The 20,048-nt window shown below is 46.0% G+C and overlaps 1 protein-coding gene across 2 annotated transcripts in view; it reads left to right on the plus strand.

Annotated features, from left to right (window-relative positions):
• The window catches only part of CHM (CHM Rab escort protein), a 94,911-nt gene that overhangs the window by 33,091 nt on the left and 41,772 nt on the right, over positions 1 to 20,048 (plus strand). The window contains exon 6 of one of the 2 annotated variants that reach the window (XM_073589888.1): positions 3,036 to 6,237. The exons of the other annotated variant lie outside the window; for it this stretch is intronic. Coding sequence (XP_073445989.1) covers positions 3,036 to 3,038 — 3 coding nt within the window. The 3' untranslated portion in view covers positions 3,039 to 6,237. Of the gene's footprint in view, positions 1 to 3,035; positions 6,238 to 20,048 lie in introns of those variants that run through there. 2 annotated transcript variants of the gene reach the window in all.

A 20,048-nucleotide genomic window follows, 5' to 3' on the forward strand; every position in this document is an offset into this window, starting at 1 on the left:
TCAAGCTATGAACAAACTTTTAGAACACTAATTAACACAAAACTATATTGAGAACTGCTCAGTTCAAGTACTAATCCAAAGAAATTAATGAGATGATGCGTCGCATTTACCAACAAGTGCTATAAATAAGATACCAAAAATCTCAAAAACTTGAGCCAATCTGGCAAAACTGATGACATATTCAGAATCAGCACCCCAAAAATACCCTAAATTCGATGAAATATCTTTGGCACCAAAAATGCTGTTGACCAGTGTTATTAGTGGCAAAAACAAACAATGTTTTTTTTACCATGTTCAATAGTGAACATAAGAGCAACGACTCCAGTATAGCTTAAAACAGATCAGAGAATTGAGTCTACGCTCGTATACAAAAATACAAAATTTATTAAGTCATAAAATGATGACATATACAAGGAATAAGTACAAAAAACATTGAATAACATACATGAGCAGAAGAAAAGTATATGAGGGTAAAAATTGATAATCAATTTAATGAACTAAATACCCTAGATCTTAGCAAATAACCTGCCCACAATAGAAATGCTAATAGGGCGGGAGTTAGTGAAGTGATTAAATCAGCTACTTCTAAAAAGGGGCAGCATAGAGCAAGAGACACAATATTACACCCCAGACTAAAGGAATTACACATGAAGGGATATTCCAAAATAAGCATATAATGAGTCATATAATACTCCTCAAAAAAGTGTTATGAGGAGTAATATACATATGCTGGGGGGAAACTAGAAAAATTAGTCTCTGCTGTTGCTGACCACACAAGAAAGAAAAGCTTAGTGATAGTTAGATGACATAGTAAAATAGTTACCCGTCATATTGCAGATCCCAGGGGCAGGGAGAAAAAACCCCAACGCACGTTTCGGTGTGGATGTCCTTCCTCGGGGCATGGCTTTAATGAGCCCAGGTTCCCATTTAAATATCCCCTCTATGTCCCAATCAACCAATAAGGGCGCAGATAATAAATGGCGCTATATCGCCGTCATAGACAGGCGTCCTGTGCAACCCATATATGTTGTCACCACCCCTTACAATCATATCAGCCAATAGTATTAAGCAGATGGAGGTATGCCCACCAATGGTAAGTTACTACATCATTGGCCGCCTCCCATGAAGTGAGAGACTGGAAAGAAAGAGAAAGTCCCCCCTGCCAGCTTCATGCCCTGTCGTCACTTCCGCCCATAAAGGGGCGGAGGGACGCAATACTAAAGAGAAGAGGTAGTACATCCGCCCAGGGCAGACCAGCACGTCACTACCGCCCGGGAGTCACGTCACGTGGAACGACCGGCGTCTGGCCGTAACCAGGCAACATGGCAACAACACGGGCAGCAAGTGCGTGCCGGAAATACCCGGCGGTATCCAAAGTATATACACTAGATCAAGATGACCGAATAGTGGCAAGAAAAGAATAGAGTCGGATGAAGCAGACAGCGGGAACAGTCAATACAAACCATTATATATTTTCCCATATAAAGGGCATAGTCATCAGGGAGCATTAAATGCACACAATATACAGTTAAATGAATATAAGATAATCAGAATATAATTCCATGACCATAAATGCAGAGATTAACGGAAGGTCATAATAAAGTATACAGTCACTCGTCATCAGTACTACATATTAGCGCAAATACATCCACATAAATAAAAAACACGTGAGAAATGCAAAGGCATATATTAAAGATGTCATATAGATTAAAATTAATATACAATATAGATGACGTAGCATATGATATACAAAATATCCAATGATGTATTATATAACTTGCATTAGTATATGTTATGGATAGTCCATCTCTGATTTTCTTAATACCTAAATAAGACAACTACACATGAAGCCTGTTTTAGGGACGTCAAATCTTGACAGAGTATCCATGGTTCTTGATGACAAACAATGACATCTTGGATGGCATCTTGTTGAGGGACAGATAATGGGACCAAGGGTAAGATGGCATAATTGGTCACTAGAAGAAATACACACAACAAAAATAAACAACAAGTACCAGCATTTGTTAAAAGCCAATTAAAAATGGGGCAAGGAAAATCTAGGATTAAGAGGGACCAAACTTAATAGGGGAAGACAAGGAAGAGGTCCAAATGATTCACAGAAAGGAGGCAAAGCCCTGTTATGAGAGGGCCAAGAAAAGCCATCATACTTCTCTTTTACATTCACAAAATAGGACAAACAAACAAACTGATAATCATATTAGATTTATTTAGAAATTTAATGGCGAATGGGCAACTATGAGGGAGTGCTTATAACGGCACTGGAATGTTCTTAAAACTGACCCATCCCTAGCAACCATTTTACCGGAAAGGCCCCTCATGACAGCGAGGAGAGGCAATAATCTATCTGATACATTGGTACATAGCCGCTATGCCCCACGGGTAAAAAATGTCTTCAACTCTAAGGGTCCACCCCAGGGATGTTTCCCATGTGGGAGCTGTGTGGCGTGTAAAACCATTATACGTACCAATAATTTTATCTCGTCTGATGGCCTCCAACAATTCTCTATTAGACAATATATCACCTGTAGTACTACACAGGTGATATACTATTTGTGGATGTAAAAAAATTTACGTCGGCCTAACCTCACGTCAACTCCGAACCCGTACACGGGAACATGTGCGGGACATCATGGCGGCAACTTCCGTCACAGATCTCTCGACCCTTAAGACTATACCAAAACACTATAAATTAGTCCACCAATGCAATCCTAAGTCTTTTCTAGTTAGGGGAATACAACACATTCATAGCGGAATACGAGGTGGAGACATACAGCGCTTATTAGCGCAGAAGGAATGCAGATGGATCACCATCCTAGGAACTATGTCCCCACGGGGTCTGAATGAGTCAGAGGGCTTTGCCTCCTTTCTGTAAATCATTTGGACCTCTTCCTTGTCTTCCCCTATTAAGTTTGGTCCCTCTTAATCCTAGATTTTCCTTGCCCCATTTTTAATTGGCTTTTAACAAATGTTGGTATTTATTTGTTGTTTGTTTTTGTTGTGTGTATTTCTTCTAGTGACCAATTATGCCATCTTACCCTTGGTCCCATTATCTGTCCCTCAACAAGATGCCATCCAAGATGTCATTGTTTGTCATCATCAAGAACCATGGATACTCTGTCAAGATTTGACGTCCCTAAAACAGGCTTCATGTGTAGTTGTCTTATTTAGGCATTAAGAAAATCAGACTTGGACTATCCATAACATATACTAATGCAAGTTATATAATACATCATTGGATATTTTGTATATCATATGCTACGTCATCTATATTGTATATTAATTTTAATCTATATGACATCTTTAATGTATGCCTTTGCATTTCTCACGTGTTTTTTATTCATGTGGATGTATTTGCGCTAATATGTAGTACTGATGACGAGTGATTGTATACTTTATTATGACCTTCCGTTAATCTCTGCATTTATGGTCATGGAATTATATTCTGATTATCTTATTTAACTGTATATTGTGTGCATTTAATGCCCCCTGATGACTATGCACTTTATATGGGAAAATACAGTGCCTACAAGTAGTATTCAACCCCCTGCAGATTTAGCAGGTTTACACATTCGGAATTACCTTGGCATTGTGACATTTGGACTGTAGATCAGCCTGGAAGTGTGAAATGCACTGCAGCAAAAAAGAATGTTATTTCTTTGTTTAATTTTTTTTTAAATTGTGAAAAGTTTATTCAGAGGGTCATTTATTATTCAACCCCTCAAACCACCAGAATTCTGTTTGGTTCCCCTAAAGTATTAAGAAGTATTTCAGGCACAAAGAACAATGAGCTTCACATGTTTGGATTAATTATCTCTTTTTCCAGCCTTTTCTGACTATTTAAGACCCTCCCCAAACTTGTGAACAGCACTCATACATGGTCAACATGGGAAAGACAAAGGAGCATTCCAAGGCCATCAGAGACAAGATCGTGGAGGGTCACAAGGCTGGCAAGGGGTACAAAACCCTTTCCAAGGAGTTGGGCCTACCTGTCTCCACTGTTGGGAGCATCATCCGGAAGTGGAAGGCTTATGGAACTACTGTTAGCCTTCCACGGCCTGGACAGCCTTTGAAAGTTTCCTCCCGTGCCGAGGCCAGGCTTGTCCGAAGAGTCAAGGCTAACCCAAGGACAACAAGGAAGGAGCTCCGGGAAGATCTCATGGCAGTGGGGACATTGGTTTCAGTCAATACCATAAGTTACGTACTCCACCGCAATGGTCTCCGTTCCAGACGAGCCCGTAAGGTACCTTTACTTTCAAAGCGTCATGTCAAGGCTCGTCTACAGTTTGCTCATGATCACTTGGAGGACTCTGAGACAGACTGGTTCAAGGTTCTCTGGTCTGATGAGACCAAGATCGAGATCTTTGGTGCCAACCACACACGTGACGTTTGGAGACTGGATGGCACTGCATACGACCCCAAGAATACCATCCCTACAGTCAAGCATGGTGCTGGCAGCATCATGCTGTGGGGCCGTTTCTCAGCCAAGGGGCCTGGCCATCTGGCCCGCATCCATGGGAAGATGGATAGCACGGCCTACCTGGAGATTTTGGCCAAGAACCTCCGCTCCTCCATCAAGGATCTTAAGATGGGTCGTCATTTCATCTTCCAACAAGACAACGACCCAAAGCACACAGCCAAGAAAACCAAGGCCTGGTTCAAGAGGGAAAAAATCAAGGTGTTGGAGTGGCCTAGTCAGTCTCCTGACCTTAACCCAATTGAAAACTTGTGGAAGGAGCTCAAGATTAAAGTCCACATGAGACACCCAAAGAACCTAGATAACTTGGAGAAGATCTGCATGGAGGAGTGGGCCAAGATAACTCCAGAGACCTGTGCCGGCCTGATCAGGTCTTATAAAAGACAATTATTAGCTGTAATTGCAAACAAGGGTTATTCCACAAAATATTAAACCTAGGGGTTGAATAATAATTGACCCACACTTTTATGTTTAAAATTTATTAAAATTTAACTGAGCAACATAACTTTTTGGTTTGTAAGATTTATGCATCTGTTAATAAATCCTGCTCTTGTGTGAAGTTTGAAGGCTCTAACTTATTTGCATCTTATCAAACCTGCTAAATCTGCAGGGGGTTGAATACTACTTGTAGGCACTGTATATAATGGTTTGTATTGACTGTTCCCGCTGTCTGCTTCATCCGACTCTATTCTTCTCTTGCCACTATTCGGTCATCTTGATCTAGTGTATATACTTTGGATACCGCCGGGTATTTCCGGCACGCACTTGCTGCCCGAGTTGTTGCCATGTTGCCTGGTTACGGCCAGACGCCGGTCGTTCCACATGACGTGACTCCCGGGCGGTAGTGACGTGCTGGTCTGCCCTGGGCGGATGTACTACCTCTTCTCTTTAGTATTGCGTCCCTCCGCCCCTTTATGGGCGGAAGTGACGTCGCGGCATGAAGCTGGCAGGGGGTCTTAATTTCTTTCCAGTCTCTCACTTCCTGGTAGGCGGCCAATGATGTAGTAACTTACCATTGGTGAGCATACCTCCATCTGCTTAATACTATTGGCTGATATGATTGTAAGGGGTGGTGACAACATATATGGGTTGCACAGGACCCCTGTCTATGACGGCGATATAGCGCCATTTATTATCTGCGCCCTTATTGGTTGATTGGGACATAGAAGGGATATTTAAATGGGAACCTGGGCTCATTAAAGCCATGCCCCCTGAGGAAGGACATCCACACCGAAACGTGCGTTGGGGTTTTTTCTCCCTGCCCCTGGGATCTGCAATATGACGGGTAACTATTTTACTATGCCATCTAACTATCACTAAGCTTTTCTTTCTTGTGTGGTCAGCAACAGCAGAGACTAATTTTTCTAGTTTCCCCCCAGCATATGTATATTACTCCTCATAACACTTTTTTGAGGAGTATTATATGACTCATTATATGCTTATTTTGGAATATCCCTTCATGTGTAATTCCTTTAGTCTGGGGTGTAATATTGTGTCTCTTGCTCTATGCTGCCCCTTTTTAGAAGTAGCTGATTTAATCACTTCACTAACTCCCGCCCTATTAGCATTTCTATTGTGGGCAGGTTATTTGCGAAGATCTAGGGTATTTAGGTCATTAAATTGATTATCAATTTTTACCCTCATAAACTTTTCTTCTGCTCATGTATGTTATTCAATGTTTTTTGTACTTATTCCTTGTATATGTCATCATTTTATGACTTAATAAATTTTGTATTTTTGTATACGAGCGTAGACTCAATTCTCTGATCCCTTTAATAGAAGCCTGGGGTGAGAATCAGAGCGCTGAGGGATTTACCCTAACTTCCATATCGGAGATCCCTTTAAGAGAGGCCTTGGGTCAGAACCAGAGCGCTGAGTGGATTTTCCCTGACTTCCATACCGGAGATCCCTTTAAGAAAGGTCTGGGGTCAGTACTAAAGTGCAATGTGAATTTGCCCTAACTTCCATACCAATGATCTCTTTAAGAGACCCTGGGGTCAGAACTGCAGAGCTGAGTGGAACGGTCCTAACTTCCATACCGGGGATCCCTTTCAAGAGAGGCCTGGGGTCAAAACCAAAGCGCTGGATGGATTTGCTCTGACTTCCATACTAATAATCCCTTTAAGAGGGAAGATGTGCCTGTGGGATGGAGGATAAGTGATGGGTATATGGGCACGGTAGGGGGGATTCATTTCTGTCATGTGCTCTGTGCTCCTTTCCGGTGGGTAGACAATGGCTGGGAGCTTATGTTTCCAGGGATGCTATATTTTTCCCACCATGTCAGTGTCTGCTGAGGTGTTATCAAGTGGGAAAACTGTTGGTCAGACTCACAACAACCAATCACAGCTCAGCCAGTTTTAACCAGCTCTGGTGAAATGAGAGATGCTTTGTGATTGATTGGACACACACACACTCATTTTTATATATAGAGATGTGCAGAAAAACAATGAAAAAGCCTTGAAAAGCCAAACTGTGTAAAATTTGTAATGATGCCCAATTAACTCCAAATAAATCCAATTTAAATATAAAAAATGGCAGAAAAGGTGAACAACCCCTTTTAAGAATTCTGTGGCAATTCTGATTTATACATTGTATACATACATTACTGATCCTGAGTTACATCCTGTATTATACTCCAGAGCTGCACTCACTAGTATGCTGGTGCAGTCACTGTGTACATACATTACATTACTGATCCTGAGTTACATCCTGTATTATACTCCAGAGCTGCACTCACTATTCTGCTGGTGCAGTCCCTGTGTACATACATTACTGATCCTGAGTTATATCCTGTATTATACTCCAGAGCTGCACTCACTATTCTGCTGGTGCAGTCACTGTGTACATACATTACATTACTGATCCTGAGTTACATCCTGTATTATACCCCAGAGCTGTACTCACTATTCTGCTGGTGCAGTCACTGTGTACATACATTACATTACTGATCCTGAGTTGCATCCTGTATTATACCCCAGAGTTGCACTCACTATTCTGCTGGTGCAGTCACTGTGTACATACATTACATTACTGATCCTGAGGTACATCCTGCATTATACTCCAGAGCTGCACTCACTATTCTGCTGGTGCAGTCACTGTGTACATACATTACTGATCCTGCTTTATACTCCAGAGCTGCACTTACACTTTAGTTAGAGTTGCCTTTCAGAGTTGTTACCACTGCTTATTCTAAACTCTCCATGGAGCGTCTTGCTTAATTCTGGAGCCGTTTTTCTCTCCTCGGGTATGACTGAACAGTTGTACTTTTGTGCCTCACAGCTGTAATAGCTGCTTTTCCCGTTGTCATCCAGTGTTCCTACAAGCAGACTCCATATTTTGTAATTTTCAAAAATATTAAAAATGGGTAACTTTTTGTTGAATTTTGTTTTTCTACTTAAAGGGACAGCGCTGTTATCCAGGCTGATCCCGTCTCTCCTTTGCTTTTATCATGGTGACAGGATGTGTTGCCTGTGTGTGGCAGATCAGAGAATGACTCTGTCATTGCATCTAATATTTGCATTTCTTTACTTGCCACTGGCCACAACTGACTGATCCCATCCACTTAATTAGCTCTTATGGTTTATTTTCCTATAAATTCTTTTTTTTTTCCTTTTAATAATTGCACCGTGTAGAGGGCATGAATATTAATGATCCCGGCCTCCCTTTTCTTCTCATAATATAGATGTAAACCGAGAAGAAATGTCTCTTATCAGAGCGAGAGGATCCGCTGCCTCCACGATTCATCACTGTGATCAGTCTCTCTGTCTTGCTGCAAATCAAAGACATAATTGAGTTCCTGAGGATGGATTAGGCAGAAAAATCATTTACTCTGGATGCATTTAGCAGCAATGTCAGGGCTCGGAGGCAGAAGACCACTCTTGTGTTTTTTACAACTGGTTCCCTGCTTGTATGACAGAGATCCAGGTGCTGTGTGCCCGGGTTACAAAGTGATGCAGAGCGTAATTTCTCCTTCGTCTCATTGGGGGACACAGAGACTGTGGGTGTGTGCTTCTGCCGCCTGGAGGCCGACACTAAGTGTACAAAAAAAAGAGTTAGCTCCTCCTCCGCCGCATACACCCTCGCCCCTAGGCCGGGCGTAACTCAGTTTTTTGCTTAGTGTCTGATGGAGGCACACGCAGTCTGGAGTTCCAGACTAGTTTTTTTTTTTTTTTTTTTTCCCTTCCTTTTTTTCTATGAAGATAAGATAGGGGCGACGGATCCTATAGAGAGGATCCGATCTCCCCAAATCACCAACGGGCGACCACGTGTGAGTAACCCTCCACGTGTCCTCTCCCGCACCGAGGGACACATCTGGAACTTTTTTCCAGACATCTATTTTTTAACGAAAGAGGGGCAACGCGTCCTGATTAGAGGACTCGGTTTCCCCACAGACTTCATCGGGCGCGTGTGAGCAGAACCAGTGGTCAGCCTCCACGTTGTTCCTCTCCTACAGTAGCAGTGTATGGAGGCCCCGTCCACCCCTTGGTTGTGAGTCCAGGGGGTTGAATCGGAGGCGCAGGTAAGAGCGCTCAGGAGCGGGGATTCCGGTACAGGGGAAGAGGCCGCGAGTAAAACCGACAGAGCCAGACCCCCCCCCCCTTCCCTTCACGGCGAATTGGTCCTGCTCACCTATTTAATATATGGGTCTGCTCCGGGAGCGCTCCGCAAATTGGCGCTGGTGAGTAGCGGTAGCCAGGGCGTTGCACCCGGGCTCCGCACGCCGCGTGTATCGGAGCGGGCCGCGGCCCCGCTGCAAGAGGAGCCGCGAGTATCGCGCGAGGCCGCGCGCCGACTTCCGGTGGTAGCCGGAAGTCCCGCCCGCTGACTTCCGGTGGTAGCCGGAAGTCCCGCCCGCTGACGCGGCGGTGGCGGCGGCGGGGACGTGCGATATAGGGCAGGAGGTCAGAGAAACGGCGGGCGCACAAATCTCAGAGACTTCCGCCCTAACACCTCGCTTCCACGCAGGGGTACTGCGGACAGGAGCCGGTGGGTGAGTGTAACTCCGTGTGGAGAACCACGCTGCTTGTCAAGGAAGAGGTTACCCTCCTCCTCCTTCTACTCTGCCTTCAGCCTGTGCAAGTATGTCTGCAAAAGGGAAAGCTCACTCTTTCCTTTACGCGGTTTGCGTGTCCTGTGGGGTCAGGCTGCCAAAGGCACAGGCGGGTAAATATTGTGAAGCCTGTGAGTCGGAGCGCGCCCAGGAGCCCCCCACTGTTTCTGAACCCAGGGGTCAGGACCCCCCGGAATGGGCGGTGTCCTTATCGCAGTCTATGCTGTCCCTTACAAGGGCAATTGAATCCCTTCAGGGCCCGGGCAGAAACAGGGAGGGGGGTCTGCCAGCGGAAGAGAGCTCGTCCTCGTCTCAGGACCCTCCAACCGTTAGAGGTCGCTCCAGTACCAGGCAAGCTCATATCAAGAGGGTTCGTTCTCCGTCGGCCGGACCCTCCGGGGCTTCGGCGGCGGGTATTAGGGCGTCCCGTTCCCCGTCACTAAGCTCTGGGAGCGATCAGGATGAAGGAGAGGAGGAAGAGGCCTGGAATCTAGAGAGTCTGGGGTTCCAGGATTCGGTGGACAGTCTCATTGAGGCAGTCAACCAGACTTTAGAGATCGAGGACGATTTGCCCACAGCCTCAGGTCACAAGGTCTCTTTTAAGAAATCCAGGCGACCACATAGAAGATTTGCCACGCATCCGGAGTTTGAGGAGCTAGTCCAGAAACATAGAGATCACCCGGATAAGCGTTTTGCAATGCAAAAAGCGCTGCAGGCAAAGTATCCGTTTCCTCCTGAGCTCCATAAAGCTTGGGTAGAGTCGCCAGTAGTGGATCCTCCGGTGTCACGTTTAGCATCAAGATCGCTATTGTCGATACCCAGTGTTTCCTCTATAAAGGACCCAACTGATCGCCTCATGGACGGGCTTGCCCGCTCGGTATATGAGGCAGCAGGGTCGGCTCTGGCCCCCTCCTTTGCGGCGACTTGGGTGGCTAAGGCCATGGTTTCGTGGGGGGACGCTCTGTATAAGGCCCTCCAGGACAGGGATCTCCCCGCGGAGGTCTTAGAGGTGGCAAATCAGATGTCAGGAGCAAGTGATTATCTTGTCAGCGCCTCACTGGACGCGGCCGAGTGTTCGGCGGTGGCGGCGGCGAATGCGATCGCCATTAGGCGTGCATTATGGCTGAGACTGTGGAAAGCGGATTCTATCTCTAAAAAATCCTTAACCTCATTGCCGTTTCAGGGCAATCGACTGTTCGGTGAGAAGCTGGATAGGCTTATCTCAGAAGCCACAGGGGGAAAGAGTAGTTTCCTTCCGCAGCAGAGAAGTCGCCCGGCATTCAGGCAAACGCAAAGGCGTTTTCGACCCTTTCGTAGCCCCTGGGGGGGGACGTCGGCCAGGGCATACTCCTCCGCAAACGATGGCCAGAGTAGGGAAAGACAAGTCTCTTACAGGGCCAATCCGCTGGGTAGAGGCCGAGGCCATTTACCCAGAGCGAAGGGGGCCAAGCCCCAAAAACCTCCAGCTAAATGACTGGAGGCACTCCGTACCTACGGACGACAGAGTGGGCGGACGCCTACTAAGGTTCAGCCACGTTTGGGTCGCAGTGACACGCGACTCTTGGGTGGCAGAACTTGTATCGTCCGGGTACAAGATAGAGTTTGTCGGACGGCCACCTCAGCGATTCTTCCGTTCGCGACTTTCCATAACAGATTCGCAGGCGAAGAGTTTGTTACAGGCTGTAGCGTCGCTACAGCACAAAGGGGTCATCGCCCCAGTGCCGCAGAGCGAAGAGTCGCAGGGGTTTTACTCCAATCTTTTTTCGGTCCCCAAAAAAGACGGGACTGTGAGACCGGTTCTGGATCTAAAGATCCTAAACAGATTCATCAGGGTCAGGCGATTCCGGATGGAATCCCTCCGCTCGGTCATTGCAGCCATGGATCCAGGGGAATTCCTGGCCTCAATCGATGTGCAGGATGCATATCTGCATATTCCGATATTCCCTCCACACCAGAGGTTCCTGCGATTTGCGATCGGAGGACGTCACTTCCAATTCGTGGCTCTGCCCTTCGGTCTGGCCACTGCCCCCAGAGTCTTTACAAAGATAATGGCGGTGGTTATGGCCATCCTGCATGCACGGGGCATAACGGTGTTACCTTACCTGGACGACCTTTTGGTAAAGGGGCCGTCGTTTCAGGAGTGCCAGGACAATGTCAGGATTACTCTGGATACCCTGGCCCGTCTGGGCTGGCTGATCAATTGGAGCAAGTCGTCCTTGGTTCCAGCCCAAAAGATTGTGTTCCTAGGCATGATTTTCGACACCTCCCGGGGGCTGGTGATCCTCCCTCAGGACAAGGCGCAAAAAATCAAGCAAGGGATACGGAACCTTCTACAGCCGGGCTCCAGGTCCATCCGGTATGGCATGAGTGTTTTGGGCAGAATGGTGGCGGCGATAGAAGCAATCCCGTTTGCCCAGTTCCATCTCCGTCCGCTTCAGCATGCGCTCTTGACAGCATGGGACCGGAGGCTGCTGTCTCTCAGTCATCGGTGCAAGTTGTCTCCGCTGGTACGGGGTTCACTCCGGTGGTGGACTCGCGACTCGTCTCTGGTCCAGGGGAAACCCTTTCCCCCGGAACAATGGTTGGTGGTGACGACCGATGCAAGCCTGCAAGGTTGGGGAGCAGTTTTCCAGAGTCACATAGCCCAGGGGCGGTGGTCCGTTCAGGAGATAGTTCTCCCGATCAACATTCTGGAGATACGGGCAATACGATTGGCCCTACAACATTTTCAGTGTTTCTTGAGACACCAGCCGGTGCGCGTCCAGACGGACAATGCTACAGCAGTAGCATATGTCAACCATCAAGGGGGCACGCGCAGCCAGGCAGCCATGCGCGAGGTCGGACTGGTACTACGTTGGGCGGAGAAGAACCGCGTGGTAATTTCAGCGGTGCACATCCCAGGAGTCGAAAACTGGGCGGCAGATTTTCTCAGCCGACAGGGGGTCGCGGCAGGGGAATGGTCCCTGCACCCCGAGGTCTTTCAGCAGATCTGCCAACGGTGGGGGACACCAGACGTGGACCTTATGGCATCCAGAGAGAATGCCAAAGTACTAAGGTTTGTTGCTCGATCCCTCGATCCGCAGGCAATCGCAGCAGACGCGCTGGTGCTCCCGTGGAGCCAGTTTCGTCTCCCGTACTTGTTCCCCCCGCTGCCGCTGCTTCCAAGAGTTATCAGGAAAATAAGGAGAGAGAGGGTTCCAGCAATTCTGCTAGCCCCGGACTGGCCCCGGCGGGCCTGGTACGCAGATCTGGTCCAACTAGTGGTGGACGTACCCTGGCGTCTTCCAGATCGGCCGGACTTACTGTCCCAAGGGCCGATCTGCCATCCGAACTTAGGGGCCCTGTGTTTGACGGCGTGGCCATTGAATCTTGGCTGTTAACACAGGCAGGATTCAGACGCGATGTGGCGGCCACGATGGTGAGTGCCCGAAAGCCTTCCTCGGCGAGGGTGTATCATCGAACTTGGGAAGTTTTCTTCCGTTGGTGTAGGGATCGTGAAGTGGCTCCTCTGGTTTTTTCGATCCCCAACGTACTGGCTTTTCTACAGGCAGGGCTGGACGCAGGGTTGGCCCCGAGTTCCCTCAGAACACAAATCTCGGCCCTGTCGGTACTTTTCCAACGAAAAGTCGCTTCCGTCTGGCAGGTTAGGACGTTTATGCAAGGGGTCGCACATTTAGTACCCCCCTATAAGGCGCCGACGGAATCATGGGACCTGAACTTGGTGCTCAGAGCCCTTCAGGAGGCCCCTTTCGAACCATTGCAAGAGGTATCCTTGCCTTACCTGTCCAGAAAGGTCGTTTTTCTAGTAGCCATAACGTCTATTAGACGGGTTTCGGAATTGGCGGCCTTATCTTGTAAACCGCCGTTCCTAACCTTTTATAAGGATAAGGTAGTTTTAAGGCCAGCTCCCCCCTTCTTGCCGAAGGTTGTGTCTGCATTTCATATCAACGAGGACATCGTCTTACCTTCGTTTTGCCCGGCACCGGTGCACAGGGTAGAGAAGGCTTTGCACACCCTGGATCTGGTAAGAGCTCTTAGGAGGTATGTGACAAGGACGGCGCCATTCCGCCAGACAGATTCTCTATTCGTGGTTCCAGAGGGACGGCGGAAGGGGCTCGCTGCGTCCAGAGCGACTTTGGCCAGATGGGTTCGCCTGACGGTCCAAGAAGCTTATCAAATCAGTGGCACGCCGGTTCCGGCAGGGATCAAGGCTCACTCGGCACGGGCAGTGGGTGCCTCATGGGCACTACGACACCAGGCTTCAGCGGAGCAGGTATGCAAAGCAGCTACCTGGTCCAGTTTACATACGTTTGTCAAACATTATAACGTACATACCCAGGCATCCTCGGATGCAAGCCTGGGAAGAAAAATTCTCCAGGCAGCAGTTGCGCACCTCTAGTCAGGGGCGCAAATTAGCATGGATTGGGTGAGCTAAGATCCCGCCCAGAGGACTGCTTTAGGACGTCCCACAGTCTCTGTGTCCCCCAATGAGACGAAGGAGAAACATGGATTTTTGTGAGTACTCACCGTAAAATCCTTTTCTCCGAGACGCTCATTGGGGGACACAGCACCCACCCTATTAGCCAGTTGGCATCTGTTTATTTTGAATTATACAAATCCTTATGTAAGGATCAGGGTGGTCCCTTTTTCAGACGTATAATTTCTTGCCTGAGTTTAAGGCGCGTTCTCCTACTGCTTATGCACTAAACTGAGTTACGCCCGGCCTAGGGGCGAGGGTGTATGCGGCGGAGGAGGAGCTAACTCTTTTTTTTGTACACTTAGTGTCGGCCTCCAGGCGGCAGAAGCACACACCCACAGTCTCTGTGTCCCCCAATGAGCGTCTCGGAGAAAAGGATTTTACGGTGAGTACTCACAAAAATCCATGTTTTCTACTACTATAGATACTTACAATATTCCTAATACAAAGTATATTAATGTTACAAATAATATTGTAGTTCACCGTAATTGATCTTAAATTATGTGTCATCAACCACCGGGGCATGTACAGTATTATTATTTATTTATATAGCAGCATTGATACCATGGTGCTGTACATGAGAAGGGGTTACATACAAATTACAGATATCACTTACAGTAAACAAAGTAACAATGACACGTGGTGAGCGCCGCTGATCGCGGCCGAGTGTCAGCTTATTATCACAGCTGACACCCGGCACTGTGTGTCAGAGGCGGTCACGGACCGCCCCCGACACGTTAACCCCTTGCACACCGCGATCAAACATGATCGCGGTGTGCCGGGGGTTAAAGGGAAGCATCGGCAGGGAGGGGGCTCCCTCCATGCTTCCCTGAGCCCCCCACAGCAGCGCAATGTGCAGCGCTGCTGCGGGGGGGCTCTTTCCCTGCAGGTCCCCGGATCCAACATGGCGACGGGGACCTTCGGGGGGCCTGCAGGGAGCTGGCTTCCTCATGCCTGCAAAGCGCAGGCAAGGAGGAAACCTGCACATTGCCTGTGACAGATCGCTGATCTGTCAGTTATCTGTGATGTGACAGATCAGCGATGTCCCCCCGGGACATCCTAATAAAGTAAAAAAAAAAAAAAAAAAAAAAGTGTAAAAATAATTTTAAAAAAATCGCTTAATAAATTTAAAAAAAAAAAATCCCTAATTCATTTTTTGGAAATAAAAAAAAAACAATAAAAGTACACATATTTGGTATTGCCGCGTCCATAACGACCTGCCCTATAAAACTGTCCCATTGGTTAACCCCTTTAGCGAACCCCTTAAAAAATAAAAATAAAAAACGAAGCAAAAAATAATGTTTTATTATCATACCGCCGAACAAAAAGTGCAGTAACGCGCGATCAAAAAGACGCATATAAATATCCATGGTACCGCTGAAAGCGTCATCTTGTCCCGCAAAAAACGAGCCACCACACAGCGTCATCAGAGAAAAAATATATAAGTTATAGCTCGCAGAATAAAGCGATGCAAAAATAACTTTTTTATTTAAAATTGTTTTTATTGCATAAAAGTGCCAAAACATAAAAAAATGACACAAATGAGGTATTGCTGTAACCATACTAACCCGAAGAATAAAACCGCTTCATCAATTTTACCGCACGTGGAACGGTATAAACGCACCCCCCAAAAGAAATTCATGAAACGCTGGTTTTTGTTCATAGTTCGTCCCAAAAATCGGAATAAAAAGCGATCAAAAAATGTCACGTGCCCGAACATGATACCAATAAAAACGTCAACTCGTCCCGCAAAAAATAAGACCTCACATGACTCAGTGGGTCAAAATACGGAAAAATTATAGCTCTCAATATGTGGTGATGCAAAAACTATTTTTACAATAAAAAGTGTCTTTTAGCGTGTGACAGCTGCCAAAAATAAAAACCGCCATAAATAGTAAATCAAACCCCCTGTTATCACCCCCTTAGTTAGGGAAAAATAATAAAATTAAAAGAAAATGTATTTATTTACATTTTCCCGTTATGGTTGGGGGTGTGTTGGGGTTAGGGTTGGAGTTAGAATTGGGGGGTTTCCACTGTTTGGGCACATAAGGTGCTCTCCAAATGCAACATGGCGTCTGATCTCAATTCCAGCCAATTCTGCGTTGAAAAAGTCAAATGGTGCTCCTTCCCTTCCAAGCTCTGCCATGTGCCGAAACAGTGGTTTACCCCCACATATGGGGTATCAGCCTACTCAGGACAAATTGCAAAACAACTTTTGGTGTCCTATTTCTCCTGTTGCCCTTAGGAAAATAAAAAATTGGGGGCAAAAATATCTTTTTTGTGGGAAAAAATATGATTTTTTTATTTTCATGCCCGGGCGTTATAAACTTCTGTGAAGCCCTGGGGGGTTCAGAAGTGCTCACCACACATCTAGATAAGTGCCTTAGGGGATCTAGTTTACAAAATGGTGTCATTTGTGGGGGGTTTCCACTGTTTAGGTACATCAGGGGCTCTCCAAAGGCAACATGACACCCGCAGACCATTCCATCAAAGTCTGCATTCCAAAACGTCACTACTTCCCTTCCGAGGCCCGACGTGGGACCATACAGTAGTTTTCTCCCACATATGGGGTATCAGGGTACTCAGGACAAATTGGACAACAACTTTTGGAGTCCATTTTCTCCTGGTACCCTTGGGAAAATAAAAAAATTGGGGACTAAATGATCATGTTTGTGGAAAAAATACGATTTTTTTATTTTCACGCCCGGGCATTATAAACTTCTGTGAAGCCCTTGGGGGTTCAAAGTGCTCACCACACATCTAGATAAGTTCCTTAGGGGGTCTAGGTTCCAAAATGGGGTCATTTGTGGGGGGTTTCCACTGTTTAGGTACATCAGGGGCTTTCCAAAAGCGACATGGTGTCCGATCTCAATTCCAGCCAAAAAAGTCAAATGGCGCTGCTTCCCTTCCGAGCTCTGCGATGCGCCCAAATAGTCGTTTACACCCACATATGGGGTATCAGCGTACTCAGGACAAATTTACAATAACTTTTAGGGTTCTGTTACCCTTGGAAAAATAAAAATTGGGGGTGAAAAGATCATTTTTGTGGAAAAAATATTATTTTTTAATTGTACCGCTGTACGTTATAAACTTCTGTGAAGCCCTTGTGGGTTCAAAGTTCTCACCACATATCTAGATAATTTCCTTGGGGGGTCTAGTTTCCAAAATGGGGTCAGTTGTGGGGGGTTTCCACTGTTTAGGTACATCAGGGGCTTTCCAAACGTGACATGGCGTCCGATCAGAATTCCAGCCAATTTTGCATTGAAAAAGTCAAACGGCGCTCCTTCCCTTCTGAGCTCTGCCATGCACCGAAACAGTGGTTCCCCCCACATATCAGGTATCAGCATACTCAGGACAAATTGCAAAATAACTTTTCCAGTCCAATTTCTCCTTTTACCCTTGGTAAAATAAAAAAAATTGAACCTGAATTATTTTTTTTTGTGATAAAAAGTTAAATATTCATTTTTTTTTTTTAAATATTCAAAAAATTCCTGTGAAGCACCTGAAGGGTTAATAAACTTCTTGAATGTGGTTTTGAGCACCTTGAGGGGTGCAGTCTTTAGAATGGTGTCACTTTTGGGTATTTTCTATCATATAGACCCCCTCAAAGTGGCTTCAAATGTGATGTGGTCCGTAAAAATAAAATGGTGTTGTAAAAATGAGAAATCGCTGGTCAAGTTTTAACCCTTATAACTTCCTAACAAAAAAAAATTTTGGTTCCAAAATTGTGCTTATGTAAAGTAAACGTGTGGGAAATATTATTTATTAAGTTTTTTGTGTGCCGTATCTCTGTGATTTAAGGGCATGAAAATTCAAAGTTGGAAAATTGCGAAATTTTCAAAATTTCGCCAAATTTCCATTTTTTTTACAAATAAACGTAAGTTATATGAATGAAATTTTACCACTAACATGAAGTACAATATGTCACGAGAAAAGACTGTCAGAATCACCAGGATCCATGGAAGCGTTTCAGAGTTATTACCTCATAAAGGGACAGTGGTCAGAATTGTAAAAATTGGCCCGGTCGTGAACGTGCAAACCACCCTTGGGGGTGAAGGGATTAATGTACACCCTGCACCCCATCTTGACTGAAAAAAACCCAGAAATGTAGAAATTTTTGCAAATTTATTAAAAAAGAAAAACTGAAATATCACATGGTCATAAGTATTCAGACCCTTTGCTCAGTATTGAGGAGTAGAAGCACCATTTTGAGCTAGAACAGCCTTGATACTTCTTGGGAATGATGCAACAATTTTTTCACACCTGGATTTGGGGATCCTCTGCCATTCTTCCTTGCGTCAGGTTGGATGGTGAATGTTGGTGGACAGCCATTTTCGGGTCTCTCCAGAGATGCTCAATTGGTTTAGGTCAGGGCTCTGGCTGGGACAGTCAAGAATGGTCACAGAGTTGTTCCGAAGCCACTCCTTTGTTATTTTAGCTGTGTACTTAGGGACATTGTCTTGTTGGAAGGTGAACCTTCGGCCATGTCTGAGGTCCAGAGCACTCTAGAAGAGGTTTTCATCCAGGATATCTCTGTACTTGGCCGCATTCATGTTTCCTTCAATTGCAACCAGTCGTCCTGTCCCTGCAGCTGAAAACACCCCCATATCATTTTGCTGCCACCACCTTGTTTCACTGTTGGGATTGTATTGGGCAGGTGATGAGCAGTGCCTTGTTCTGTGCACATATACCACTTAGATTTATCACCAAAAAGTTCTATCTTCATCTCATCAGGCCAGAGAATCTTATTTCACATAGTCTGGGAGTCTTTAATGTGTTTTTTTTTTTTTTTTTTTTAGCAAACTCTATGCGTGCTTTCATATGTCTTGCTCTGAGGAGAAGCTTCCTTTGGGCCACTCTGCCATAAAGGCCTGACTGGTGGAGGGCTCATCTGATAGTTGACTTTGTGGAACTTTCTCCCATCTCCCTACTGCATCTGTGGAGCTCAGCCACAGTGATCTTGGGGTTGTTCTTTACCTCTCTCACCAAGGCTCTTCTCCCTCGATTGCTCAGTTTGGCCTGAAGGCCAGGTCTAGGTCCCAAACTTCTATGTAAGGATTATTGAGGCCACTGTGCTCTTAGCAACCTTGAGTACTGCAGAAATTCTTTTGTAACCTTGGCCATATGTGTGCCTTGCCACAATTCTGTCACTGAGCTCCTTGACCAGTTCCTTTGACCTCATGATTCTCATTTGGTCTGACATGCACTGTGAGCTGTGAGGTCTTATTTAGACAGGTGTGTGCCTTTACAAATCAAGTCCTATCAGTTTAATTAAACACAGCTGGACTCCAGTGAAGGAGTAGAACCATCCCAAGGAGGATCACAAGGAAATGGACAGCATGTGACTGAAATATGAGTGTCTGAGCAAAGGGTCTGAATACTTATGACCATGTGATATTTCAGTTTTTCTTGTTTAATAAATTTGCAAAAATTTCTACATTTCTGGGTTTTTTTTTCAGTTAAGATGAGGAGCAGAGTGTACATTAATGAGAAAAAATGAACTTTTTTGAATTTACCAAATGGATGCAATGAATCAAAGAGTGAAAAATTTAAAGGGACCTGAATACTTTCCAGAACCAAACACTGTGCATAAATACCGCACCAGAACCAAACACCGCACCAGAGCCAAACACCGTGCATAAACACCGCACCAGAGCCAAACACCGTGCATAAACACCGCACCAGAGCCAAACACCGTGCATAAACACCGCACCAGAGCCAAACACCGTGCATAAACACCGCACCAGAGCCAAACACCGTGCATAAACACCGCACCAGAGCCAAACACCGTGCATAAACACCGCACCAGAGCCAAACACCGTGCATAAACACCGCACCAGAGCCAAACACCGTGCATAAACACCGCACCAGAGCCAAACACCGTGCATAAACACCGCACCAGAGCCAAACACCGTGCATAAACACCGCACCAGAGCCAAACACCGTGCATAAACACCGCACCAGAACCCAGGAATCCTGGGCTATTCTTGTCTGGAATAGAACTACTGGAATTTCTGAACTGTTGG

This window comes from Dendrobates tinctorius, unplaced genomic scaffold (genome assembly GCF_039654945.1).
Source record: "Dendrobates tinctorius isolate UK_male_01 unplaced genomic scaffold, ASM3965494v1 ptg000114l, whole genome shotgun sequence".
NCBI classification, from domain to species: Eukaryota; Metazoa; Chordata; class Amphibia; order Anura; family Dendrobatidae; genus Dendrobates; species Dendrobates tinctorius.